Source organism: Cynocephalus volans, chromosome 4 (genome assembly GCF_027409185.1).
Source record: "Cynocephalus volans isolate mCynVol1 chromosome 4, mCynVol1.pri, whole genome shotgun sequence".
Taxonomy (NCBI): domain Eukaryota; kingdom Metazoa; phylum Chordata; class Mammalia; order Dermoptera; family Cynocephalidae; genus Cynocephalus; species Cynocephalus volans.
This window is the reverse complement of record NC_084463.1, coordinates 144404635-144417625: the sequence shown is the minus strand read 5'-3', so window position 1 is coordinate 144417625 and position 12991 is coordinate 144404635. Positions and strand designations below refer to the sequence as shown.

At 52.0% G+C, this 12991-nt stretch overlaps 1 protein-coding gene across 1 annotated transcript; it reads right to left on the bottom strand.

The window, feature by feature from the left end:
* Window positions 1-3161: 3161 nt before the first annotated feature.
* On the bottom strand, window positions 3162-8551 carry SLC35C1 (solute carrier family 35 member C1). Its single transcript, XM_063094504.1, has 2 exons — window positions 7437-8551; window positions 3162-4008 (listed from the first exon to the last, which is right to left on the bottom strand). The coding sequence occupies exons 1-2, from the start codon at window positions 7969-7971 to the stop codon at window positions 3449-3451; spliced, it is 1095 nt and encodes a 364-aa protein (XP_062950574.1). The 5' UTR covers window positions 7972-8551; the 3' UTR covers window positions 3162-3448.
* Between the last annotated feature and the right edge of the window lie 4440 nt (window positions 8552-12991).

The window sequence follows — 12991 nt, the reverse complement described above, 5'->3', positions numbered from 1 at the left end:
TGTGTAGGGGGCGTTGCATAGTGCAGTGTCATAAGAGTTGGGTTCCTTCTGAATTATTTTTTTAACTTATAAATTACTCTAATATTTGAGAAGCCAAAAGCCATACATCTCTGTTGGGAAAATAGAATGGTTTGGTCAGGACCCTCACCTCGGGTCCAGTTGGGTGTGGTTCAGCATATCCTTTGTAAGCAAATTGTGTGTGTGTGTGTGTGTGTGTGTGTGTGTGTGTGTGTGTGTGTGTGTGTGTGTGTGTGTGTGTGTGTGTGTGTGTGTGGAGTTAGTGTGCATGTGCACCAATGTATCTTTAAAGTTTTGTTGCTATTCTCGTGTTCTTCCGAGTTTGTGAAGCAGGCTGGCTGACTACTGCTTCGAGTGGACGCTGCTCTGTGCAGCCATGCTTTCCAACCTATGGCTTCCAAGGACCTGTTTGCCGGTTACCTAGCTCATAGACCTGCTTGTGAGGGGTCTGGTGACCCAGCCTGGTGTGTGAAGGGTTTGTGACCCAGTCTGTGAATGGGCTTGAGGGGTCAGTGAGCTCCAGACCCAGCCATAGCTCAACAATCTGCCCACTCGGCAGGATTACCAGCAGGTAAAAGAGCTCGACAATTGGCAGCGTTGGCAGGATTCCGACATTAGCCAAACAATCTCCTTGTCTGCATTTAAACATTTTTGGTAAAAAGTTAAAATAAAAAAAAAAAAGAAAAAAATTAGATTTCTCTTGAATCTTGTCCAAGAAAGTACAAGTAACATTAAGAATGAGGTCCCAATCTTCTGATCATACAAAAAGTGCAGAAATGATCATGCCCATTCTCTGTTTAAGGGACCTGGCAATGGCTTAAAAATGCACAGGATCATGTCCAGATTGACCATGAATTCAAGGCCCTTCCTTTCTGGCCTCTTCTCCACTCCCACCCTCCAAACCCCTCACCATTCCTCAAATGTGCCCTTTCCCCAGCTTAACCTTGTTCCCATGCCCTTCCTCCTGTCCTCCTCCTGGAGGCCTCTATGACCCAGTAAGACTCAGTTCAAATGTGCCCCTTGTAAAGACTTGGCTCATCCCCCCAGACTTGGTCTCTCCATTTTCTGAGTCCTCAGGGCAATATGTTAATGTTTGCATTCAGGCTCCTGTTATGGGCCCTGGATCCATGTTTACATGCAAGCTCCTCAAAGTAGATTTGGGTCTTCATATTAATACAACCTACCACAGTGCCCAGCACATAATAGATGCTCAGGAAAATGCTGGATATAGTTAAGGGCACTGTGGTTAAGTACCTATGCTCTGAAGGAAGAGACCTCCGTCTGAATCCTACTGCTGCCTCTTCCTTCCTGTGATCCTCTCTGAGCCCCAGTGTCCTCATCTGTAAAATGGGGGACAAATGATGGCACCCACCTTATGGGGTATGGGGGTTGGGAAGATGAATGATGGATGTACAACACTCAGCACAATTTCTAGCCCCCGGCAAACACCCAGTAAATGGCAGCTATTACTAATATGATACTTGAGGTCTGATCACCCACCTCCCAGGAGGAGGCCCTGGTATTTGGGTTGACCCTTTGTCCTAAAACAGAACAAACAGGCTCTTAGAAAGGAGCCTGCTAGCAGCCAGGCTTGGTGAGGGCAGGGACAGGGACTTCCTGCTCTTGACAGGCCCCCAGTGCCTCCCCAGGGCCTTGTCCAACTCTCACTCCCCCACCCCCCGGGCCCTGCTGCCGCCTCTTCACTCAGTCTGCACACAGGATGTCTTACTCCCATTTTTTATTAAATCACACACAACTCAGGGCATCAGGCCCCATCGACTTCATTAGAAACCACCTGGGATTGTGGGGGAACTGGAGGAGGGAGTTGTGGGAAGACCTCTTCTCCCTAGTTTTACACTATAGGGATTAAAAACATCAGAAATCACCCCAAGGAGGCAGGAAGTAAACAATGCCCAACAGAAGGGACAGGGGAGCAAAAGCCATCTGAGGCTAGGAGGGTGCGGTGAGGGGGTGCCATGTTCTGAATGTTTGTGTCCCCCCAAAATTCATATGTTGGAATCCTCACCCCAAGGTGATGGTATTAGGAGGTGGGGCCTTTGGAGGTGACTGGGTCATAGGATGGAGCTCTCACGAATGGGGTCAGTGCCCTTACAACGAGGCAGAAGGGGCTTGTTTGTGCTCCTACCTGTGAGGACACAGCGAGAGGGCAGTGTCTGTGGATCAGGAAATGGGCCCTCACCAGACACAGAATCTGCTGGTATCTTGATCTTGGACTTCCCAGCATTCAGAACAGTGAGAAACACGTTCTGTTGTTTATAAACAACCCAGTCTATGGTATTCTGTTATAGGAGGCTGACAGATTAAGACTGGGACAAGTGGGTCCTTTCAGCCCCAGTCTCAGGGAAGAACATAAATGTTAGTTTATCACCTTCACAGGCTCAGAATCAGGTTACACACCTCCCTCGCAGGTATGGGGGGTCAGGGACAGGCACAGCTGGGTGGCAGGCTCTGAGCCTAGATCCTTGCTCCATCAACCCTGCCTTGGGATGAAGGCTTTGGGGGAGGCAGAGTTGGGAGAAGGGAGAAGCAGCCCCCTGACTCCACTTCAACAAGGCTGTTACCTGAGCCTGGTGGCTGTGCCAGGAGCTGGAAGAGAAGGGCAGTTGCTCCTCAGGGGTAGAGGAGCCAGGCAGGTAAATCTGGTGTCAGGGCTTAGGGGAGGGTGTTAATGACCATGCTTAACTTCTAAGAGATGTGTGGTTCCCCCGTGCTCAAAAGCTGGAAATATGGGGTGCAGTGGGCACATTCTCATGACCCACCCATTTCCAGGCCACCTCCCAGCCACCTCTGGGGGTGCCAGGGCCGTCATGGGTACAATTGACCCTTTGCTCCCTTCCATGGGGTCTGCTGGTCTCCGTGCAGAGAGAAGGAACACCTGCCTGTTTCCTCCCTGAGCCCAGCCACCCTTTCCTCCCATGAAAGGCTGGCTTGTGGGGCCAAAGCTACACTGCCTGCCCAGCGCCCCAGAGGTGTGAGGTTTCCCAAGCCCCTTCAGTGGGCTGTGATGGGGTCACACCTCCATCACCCCTGAGTGTAAGTGAAGACATCATGGCTTTGCCAACACTGTCCCTTAAAGGTTGCAGCCCATCCCAACCCCAGAAGTGACGTGGAGGTAGACAGGCCCTGGCAGGGGACAGGAAGGGGTGCTATTCCCAGTACAGTGCTCCCTAAGGGAGGAAAAAACACAGAAATAGGAAAAGAGGTAGAGACAGGTTTGGCAACTTTCTGGTATTACTTGAAAACACTGGTTTCTTTTCAACACCACATTGTGATCAGGTCTGTAAAAATATCTACTCCACGCAATGCCATGCCACCCTCTCCGGGTCCGCGGGGAGAGCCTTCACTGCTGTTCCAGCCCCACCTGAGTGTTCTCCCTGGGCCCGGGCCATCCCAGTGTCCCTGAGGGAGCTCACACCCCCACGGTGCTCTTTTCATCCGCTTTGGGGCTGGGGTCCTCCTGAATCTTCTTCATCTCCCAGCCCCTGACCCAGGTATAGGCGGAGGAGCCCCCCAGCACCATCATGTTGCTTGTCCACCAGAGGAAGCTCTTGGTCTCCTCGTAGTAGAGTACGGCCAGCACCGTCTGGGCACAGGCCTTGGCCGTGCCCGACACGTTGTGCGTCAGGGGACTGGTGAACTTGATCTGCAGTCCTGTCACATAGCCGATGGCGAAGCCAAACAGGCCGCCCAGTGTCATCATGCCCCAGAAGTGGGCACTGCCCAGGTGGGCAAAGTCGCGGAGGGTCTGCAGCTCCCCAAGCAGTAGGAGCAAGGGCAGGAAGAGGACGCAGGCATTGACGTTGTTGTAGAAGGTCAGGCGCCAGATGCTGCCATCCACCACTGGGAGCAGCTTCTTGGTGTAGATGGCATTGAGCGAGACGCAGAGGCTGGCCAACACGCCAAAGAGGGTGCCCGTCAGAGACAGGGTACCCTCTGCCCCTTCCTGGTCCACACCGAGCCAGAAGCCACCTGCAGTGGGGAGAGGAGGAGAAGGTCAGGCAGGAGAAGTGGGATGAGGACGAGGAGGAAGAGGGACTGTGCGCGGCTGCCCTCACCGGTCCGTCCTCCCCAGGCCTCCTCCAGTCAATACGTCCAGTCTACCTCGTGCAAAGCACTACAGGACGGCTGGGAAAGTGGCCCAGAAGCAGAAAGCCTCCTCACGGAGCTTACATTCTAGCAGAGGAGAAAACATTGAAAGAAACCATTCCCCAGTGAAATAGTACAGCGTGCTGTGAGAACCTGTAACTGGGCGACCGTGCTGGCCTGGGGCATCTGGAAAATAACATTTGAACGAGTTCTGAAGGGTGAGTTCCACTTAGTGGTTAAGGTGACCCTGGGCAAGTGACTTAAGGTCTCTCAGCCTTGGCTTCCTCTTTCATAAAACGGGGAGCATAAAGTTAGAATCACATATGGCTTGAAATCATTTGGGACAGTCACTCTTTCTGAGACACTAATCTTGTGTTGGCTCCTGCTCAAAGAGCCTTTGTGGCTCCCCATGCTCACTCCTGTACCTCTAGTCTCCCTGTCTCTCACCCTGGGGCCCAGTGTCCTTGATCATGTCTTCCTCCTTTCCAGGGGGATTCTATTCATTCTTCCAGGTCAAAGCTGGCCTCTCCAGGCGGGAATCCTTTCCTGATAGCCCCAGCACCCAGCCCTCTTCCCGGCCTCCTACTGCCTGCACTTTTCTGCAAAGGGCTGCTAGGCACCTGCATGATGTGGAGTCTGCCTGACTGGGCAGCCTTGTGTCTGGCCAGTCTCGCTGTGGCCCAGCCATGAAGAAGTGCACGTCCTCTTCCTGCTGCCTAGAACATTCTCTCCCTACTTCTTCCTCTACACCAGAGTTTCCACAGCACTTTCTATGTCTCCATCACAGGGCTTACCACTCTAGTGTAACTGTCATTTACTGCCATGCATCGTCCCCATGTCCTCCGGGAGTATACGAGCCAAGTCCATCTTTTCCAAACTTGTATCCCCAAAGCCTGGCACAGTGCCTGGCATATGCTTAGCCACCAATGAATAGCTGTTGAATTAACGAATGAATGGAGGTTGCCATGGAGGTGGTTGAGAGTATTAAAGGAGACAAGGCAGGTGCTACATTGCAGGCACCCAACACGCAGTACTCTCCTCTTTCTCAGCAGAGCCTTTGCACAACAGGTACCCACAGACCTGCTTGGAGGGTAGGGAGGGCAGAGGGCTGTATCACCTGCTCAGCTGCTAGGCCAGAGCATCCCCAGCCCTCCTGCTGGTTATCTTCTGAGTTCAGAAGAGACTGCAACCTCAAGGTTCCAGACCCCAGAGGGACACTCAGCCAGAAGGAGCTTTGAAAGGTACTATGAAACATGGGGGACAGGGAGGGGAGGCTTGGAGTAGTCACCTGAGAACCGTCTTCCCCCAGGAGGAAGGGCGGCAAACAGTGCAGATAAGGGGCCAGGTCCTGGGGCAGTGAGGAGCAGCACCAGCCTCCCTGGCCCCTGCCCCAGTCAGGCCAGCCAGAAAATGCACTGCTCTCAGAAGCTATCTCACCATCAGCTGCTTGGATTTCTTTTGGGACTTGGGCTCTGTTTCCCTAGCGACTTTACCTTCCTACAGGTAAATTCTCCCACCAGGAGGCCTCCTCCCACTCCTTCTGGCAGGCTCAGCAGGTCCAAAGTGGAGATCCCTGGGGCATTTGGTGAGGACTGAGAGGAAGTGAGGCATACCAGCTCCCCTGGGTGGGGAGGTGGGGGGAGCAGGAGCAGCTGGAAGAGTTCTGCTGGGAAGGGGTCTCGGCAGATCCTCCCACTCTAACCTCGCCCTTCTCCCCTCTCTCCTCTTGGGCCAAGGGCCCTAGATCCAACAGTTGCCAAATGTTTTTTAGGACAGGTGGCATGGATGGGCCCCTTCCCCCCAACTGGTGCACCTAGCCTGGGACTCCGAGACACTAGCCAAGAACACACAGCCCAAATAAGACAAACTTGATGGCACCAGGAAAAACCTGAACAGGTTCACAGAAAGAATACACTCCTAGATGATAGAGCCTTAGGAAGACTCAAAAGGAATGGGATGCTGGAGGCTCTCTAGCCCAGTGTGCTGCCCATTTTGCAGTGATGGAAATGTTCTATTATCTGTGCTGTCCAATACAGTAGCCCCCAGCCACACGTGGCTACTGAGCACTTGAAATATGGCTACAGAAACACGTTATAACGAGGAATAAAGTCAATAAAATTGTATGGTACTAGGGATTTTTGTTAAGTAAGTATATTTTAGCTGCTCTTGTTACACACTAAAAAGTAACTATGTGAGATGATAGATATGTTAATGTCTTCACTATGGTAACCATTTTACTATCTCTATATATCTTATAATGTCAAGTTGTAAACCTAAAATATACACAATAAAACTTAAAAAAAACCCTGCAAATGAGGAACTGAATGTTTAATATTTCATTTAATTTAAATTAATTTAAATACACATGGCCAGTGGTTACTGTATCGTCTATTGCAGCTCTAACCTCCAGTAGACAAGAAGAGGCAGAGTGGTTAGAAGCACAGGCCTACGAGTCCTGCCAATCTGGGTTTGCACCCCAGCCCGTCTTCTTCCTAGCTGTGTGGTCCTGGGCAAGTAACTTAACCTCTCTGAGCCCTCAGCATCCTCATTTGTAGGGAGATGATTACAGTGATGCCACCACCTAGGAGACCTCTGGGAGGAACAAAGGAGATGTTATACATGAAATGATTAGCACAATGTCCCCATCAATAACTATTATTTTCTGAGGGTGAAGTCTGGAAAGACAGCAAAGGCCTCTCAAAGCATCTGTCTTACCACTGTCTCAGGTGTTATCCTGAGCTGGGAAGGTCAGAGGGTGATGGTGTATTTATTAAAAAGACACATTGTCCTCTACAAAGAGCACTGGATGAGGAATCAGGACACTTGAGCTCTTGAGAAGCAACAGAGTATAGTGGTCATGTGTGTGAACTACAGCACCAGACTGAGTTTGGATCCCAGCTCTGCCACTTATTAGCTGTGTGATCTTGGACAAGTTGCTTAACCTCTCTGTCTCTTGGTTGTCCCTTGGTAAAATGTGGATTATAATCCCACCTTGTTATGAGGATTAGTTGAGTTAATAGGAGTAAAGTGCTTAGATCTGTGTGCCTGGTACATTTCAGTCAATGTCAATTGCTTTTGCTGCTGTTGTTGCTATTATTATCATTACTTTCTTGCCCTGGCTGGATCTCTAATTTGCTGGGTGACCTTTAAAAAGTTTTTTGCCCTTTCTGGGCCCCAGGCTCTTCCTCATGTGAGTGTTGCACCAAGGGAGCTGGGACAGATGAAGTACAAAGATGCCTGGAGGGGCCGTTCTTTAGGGTTTCAGACCCCAAGCCCACCCTATTCCCCCGTGGTCCTGGCCGGCCACTCACCAATGATGATGCCGCAGGTGAGCAGAGCATAGAAAGAGGTGGTCTGCTTGAGCAGCAGGTAGGACAGCAGCACATTGAAGACGGTGGTGAGTGAGCGGCCCACGTTGTAGAAGGCCACGCCAACGTACTTGAGGCAGAGGTTATTGAAGGTGATCATGCCGATGAAGACCACTGACAGGGGCAAGATGCTGCGGGCCACCCTGAGGTCCAGGCGCAGAGTGGGGAAGTCCACGGCCCCAGGGCAGCAGGCGGCCAATGCACTGAGACCCTTGCACAGCAGCGTGGTCACTAGGCACTGGTAGAAGGTAACGAAGATGGGGGTGTCCAGCCGCAGGGAGGGGCTGTCCAGCAGGTACTTGTTAAGGAACACCATGGAGATGGAGGTGACCCAGTACAGAGAGACCACCAGTGCAATCTGCAATGCCCGCAGCAGAAAGGGCTTCTCCCCACCGGTCTCTGCCTCGGTGGAGGGGTCTGAGGCCCCAGTCAGCGCCATGTGCAGGATCCTGGACCGCTTCAGAGGGGCCCTGTTCATGGTAGCAGAGGAGCTGGGTCACCCCACAGCCAGAACTCAAGTTTTACTAGGCAGTGAGCTCACCTCTTTCTGCAAGCCCCCTTAATTGTCACATTGCGTATCCTCCTGGATGGAGAGGTTCTGCTATGGGGTGAGCCCAGCTGTGAGGCTCCACATCCTGCCCCCACCCTGAGAGGACTGTGAGACAAGACACAGGGAAGGTGGGAGGGACAGGTTAAGGTTTCAGGGCTACAGCAGAGATGACCTGTGAAAGATGAAGGGGCTTAGGACTAGTAGGGAGGGGTCACAGGCAGAAGGGACGGGAGAGGAATGGAAAGACAGGGGTGGGGGGAGAAGAGGAGGAATGCGGGGCGAAAGTGAAAGAAAAGGGCAGGGGACAGCGTGGGAAGCGGTACACAGAGAGGGAGGCACAGGCTGCTCTGGAAGAGAGGGGTTGGCAGAGGAGAGGGGGAGGCGTGCAGGGAGCTGAATAGGAGGCGGGCGTGCGGGAGGCGAGAAGAAGGGTGCAGGGGAGGTCCCGGGTGCCCAGGGCGGGGGCCGAAGCACGCGGGAGGGGGCCGGGCCTGCTCAGCCCGGGAGCCTCCGGACATCCGAGGCCGCCTCCCCGGCGGGGCGGGCCCAGGACTGGTTTCCTGACACGCCCCCGCCCCCTCCTTAAAGAGCCCGCACGCCCGGCGTTGCCCTGGAAGCTACAGCACCGGAGAAACGGTGTTGGCGGGTCCGGCTCGCCTCGGGGCCCCGGCCCACTGCCCAGCCCTTGCGCTCGGCCGCCCGCTGACGGTGGGGGGGGCCCCCCGGCAGCCACGGACGGTTTTCCTGGGTGCTTGAGCGTCGCCCCCGTCTTGGACGGGCTCCATCAGCCTCCCTCGTCACCCTCAGCTCCGCCTGCTCCAGAGGCTCCTTGCCCCAGCTCGGCTCAGCGGCAGGTCCATCTTCCCCTCTCCGCCCAAATCCGGGCCGCGTCCCCAGAGTCTTAGCACCACTCCTGCACCCCTCCGCTTCCGAGACCTGCGTACCGGCCTCGCAGCCCCGGGCCAAGCCCCAGCTCGCTCTTCCAGAACCTTATTGCGGTCCCTTCCTTCCCCCGCATTCTCGCCGCCCCCAGTCCCCCTCCCAAACCCGCTCCCGGAGGCCGAAGGACACCCCATTCCTTCCGGACCTCAGTCTGTCCGCCCTGTGCCCCCTAATCGAGACCCTTCCGGCTGCCCGGATCCGAGCTCCCTGGGCCTTATTGCAGCACCCCTCCCCCTTCCCGACAATACCGTCCCCCTGCCGGGCCCTGCCGCCGGCTCCTGCATCCCGGGCCGCGAAGGCCACTGGTGCTCACCTCCTCCAGGGAAACCGGGTGCCCTCCCGCGCCGCACCTGTCCCACTGCACCTGCCGCGCCGCACCTGCCCGGCCGCGCCCGAGGGGACGACTTCCTGCTCCCAGCCCCTGGCACGGACGCCGTGCCAGCCTTCGGGACTGCTCGCCACGTGGAGCCCAGGGGCGGCCACGGGGCAGTTATCCCACCGGTCGTGGAAGCAGGCCCCCTTTTATATTTCCAAGGCCACCCCTGCCTCCGGTACCCTGCTCCGTCCCGCCTGGGACCCCAGCTCCAGTTACCGCAGGTGGCACGTCCCGGGACCTGGCTCCATCCCTGGCCCGCCGCGCTCCCGGCCTGCGCTTCCAGAAATGCGTGCGGGGGAACGGCCAGGATTCTTCCCGCTGGCAATAAGTGGAGGGTCCTCCGCCCTCTTCCAGGGACCCGGCCTGGAAAGTCGGTCACCAGCCTGGGGCCCTTCACTCGCCAGACAGTCGGCTCTAGCACTAATGTCGGGCAGGCCACCCCACCCCCCGCCCCCCCAGGCCTGAGTTCTCTTCATTGTGAAAGTTGGGGGCTGGGAGAGACCAATGGGTCTCACTTTCCTTGCTGTAAACTCTAGCTGGTTTGGTTGAACGTAAGAATGTCACGTCTGTAATATTTCAAACACCATTTAATGAGTACCATTTAATTTACGGTGATACCGTGTCTGGGATTTGCTTTCAAATACTCACCAAAAAGATTTTTTAAAAAAATGTTGATAGCTAAAACAAGACAAGCAACATATTAATAATTGTTGAAGCTGGATATAGGTTCTTGGGGGTTCATCGTTAAGAGTTTCCTTACTTTTGTGTACATTTGAAAATTTCCACAATGGAATATTACTCAGTCATAAGAAAGAATGAAATTCTGCCATTTGCAGCAGCATGGATGAGCCTGGAGAAAATTATGTTAAGTGAAATAAGCCAAACACAGAAAGAGAGATACCGCATGTCCTCACTCATAAGTGGGAGCTAAGATAATAAGTGAATTAAAAAGAAAGAAAGGTCACAAAAATACGTTGAACTTTCAGAAGAGTTCAGAACTGTGGTTACTAGAGGTGAGAAAGGGGGAAAGGGGAGAAGTGTTAGCAAGAAATTGGCTAATGGACACGAAGAAGTTTTACATTTTGTAGTGATGAATATGCTAATTATCACAATTTGATTATCACACATTTTGCACAGGTCTTGATATTCAACTCTGTATCTCTCAAACATGTACAGTTTAATTACGTTCCAATTAAAAAAGAGAGAAAAGAAGAGGAATTCTATAATAAAAGTTAAAACCTGTGCAGTCCATTTGAACTCTCATGTGCTAATTGCACAAACCTTCTCCTGAGCTTAACACAGCCCTTGGTGAGCTATAGGGAGATGAGAGGGCTGCAGGGAAATGCACACTGTCCAGCAGCCCCAAGGTAGTCCAAACTCCCCAGCCTGAGCTCTGCCCAAAGCCCTGTCTGTCCTCTTCAGCCAGTCCCAGGGCCCAACTCTGGGATACTTGGACTACCCTCTTCCTGCTTCAGGGATGGGACTTCCTCCTTGCGAGCTATGGGCTGGTCTCCAGCTGGAGGATACCATCTGGTCACCTCGTCACCACTGGGACCAAAATATCTCAGTGTAGGCAAGACTTAGAAGGACTGAACTAGTCTCCTGAACACTACCTGGAGCGTCTCCTTCTGGGGCCGCCTTTTGATGGTTTTGGTATAAGAGCAATGCCTGCCTATTCAAGTACCTTCTCTCTTAGGCCTGATAGTTCACCACGACAAATAACTTAATGACTAACAGGGCAAACTTGTCTCTGAGAGGCCCTGGTTATCTAGAAGGACCCTTCTCCTGGGCACACTAACAGGAATTTAAGTGATGAACGTGCTGCCACCTTGAGCCTGGAGGGAAGAAATGTTTACTGTATATAGGCAAGATGTATTCATTGAGAGAGTCAGCACCAGGTGTGTGGGGGACAGTTTGGGCTCTCCCCAGGCCAGAAGGCCAAAGTGTATCCCCGTCTCCAATCTCTCCCCTTGTATTGTATCTGAAATTTTACCATCAGTGTCACTCCCTTGGATTAAGGGTGTAGCAGGCCAGTACAGCAAGTTTCCCAGATTCTAATCCTGTTTATTCCTTATGAGGTAAAGAGGAGGTGGGAATGTTTCCTAGGGGTCTAAGGCCTCAATAGCTGTGTACTTAGCACAAACTGTTTGCTTTTGAATTTTTCTTAAGGAATGTTAGTTGTTTAAACCATCCGTAAAGGGTGAAGTTTCAGGTCTTGCCAAGAGTTATGACCCAGCGTGTGGTGGAACATAAGGTTATCCGTGTGGCGGGGACAGGGTTGTAATTAGCCAAGGAGTAGGTCCCTTTATGGGTGTAGTTCCATTTTCCTGTCTTGGCTGGTAGCCCCTAATGAGTCAGCAGGAGCCCATTTCTGCCAAACACGGTGAACATAATTAACCTCCCAGGTGCATGGGACAGTGGATCTGTATCTACAGGGCCTGAGAGTTCCTGGGAACCCACAGATGGTGACTGTCTCACCTCTGAGTCCAGCAAGGATTCATGGGCCCACCCTATGTGATGGACACCATTACTTGTCTACCAAAATTTATTTTCCATTTCATCCAAAATAACTGAATTGTTGGGGCTGGCCCATGGCTCACTTGGGAGAGCGTCATGCTGACAACATCAAGTCAAGGGTTAAGATCCCCTTACCGGTCATCTTTTAAAAAACAACAACAAAAAACCGGATTGCAGCTAGTCCCATGGGTGCCCAGCCAAAAACTACATTTCCTAGCCTCCCTTGTGGGCAGATGAATCATGTGACTTTAGTGAATCCTGAAGGGAGATGTCTTAGTCTGTTCAGGTTGCTATATCAAAAATACCATAGAAGTCTGGCCAGCTGCCAAAAAAAAAAAAAAAAAAAAAAAAAAAATCCTTAAAAAAATACCATAGACTGGTGGCTTAAACAACAATATATTTCTCACAGTTCTATAGGCTGGGAAGTCCACGATCAAGACACAGGCAGATCTGGTATCTGGTGAGGGCTTGCTCCTTGCCTTGTAGATACCTGCATTCTCTCTGTATCTTCACATGGCAGAGAGAGAGAGAGAGAGATCTGATGGTATCTTTTCTTATAAGGTCACTAATCCCAAAATGAGGGCTCCACCCTCATGACCTAATTACTTCCCAAAGGCCCATCCGCAAATACCATCACATAGGGGATTAGGGTTTCATCATTTCAGTATATGAATTTTGGCGAGACACAAACATGCACACCATAGCAGCAGATCATGTATATGCTACTTTTCAGGTATGGGCCTTAAAACTTTAGGAATGTGTTCCTTCATTTCTCCTGATCTTCCCATAACCTGAAAACTAAATTTGTCTTTAACCCAATCATGATCATACAGATAAGGACAATGTCATAGGGACTATGGGAGCAATATGATGGAAAGAGCCAGGGTCCCTGACAGTGCGGAGCACAGCCACCTGATGACGTGGGCTGCCTACTTTGAGACTGCTGTGTGAGAAGAGATCAACTCTGTTCTTTATGTACCTATGCAGTTGTCTCTTTGTTACAGCAGCGAGGCCTTTATCCACATACCCAATGGAGTCTATATTCCCTTCTCTTCATATACATATTCTCTAGGCAAAATTGAGAAAGCATGTAATTGTTAGTCTGATCTCTCT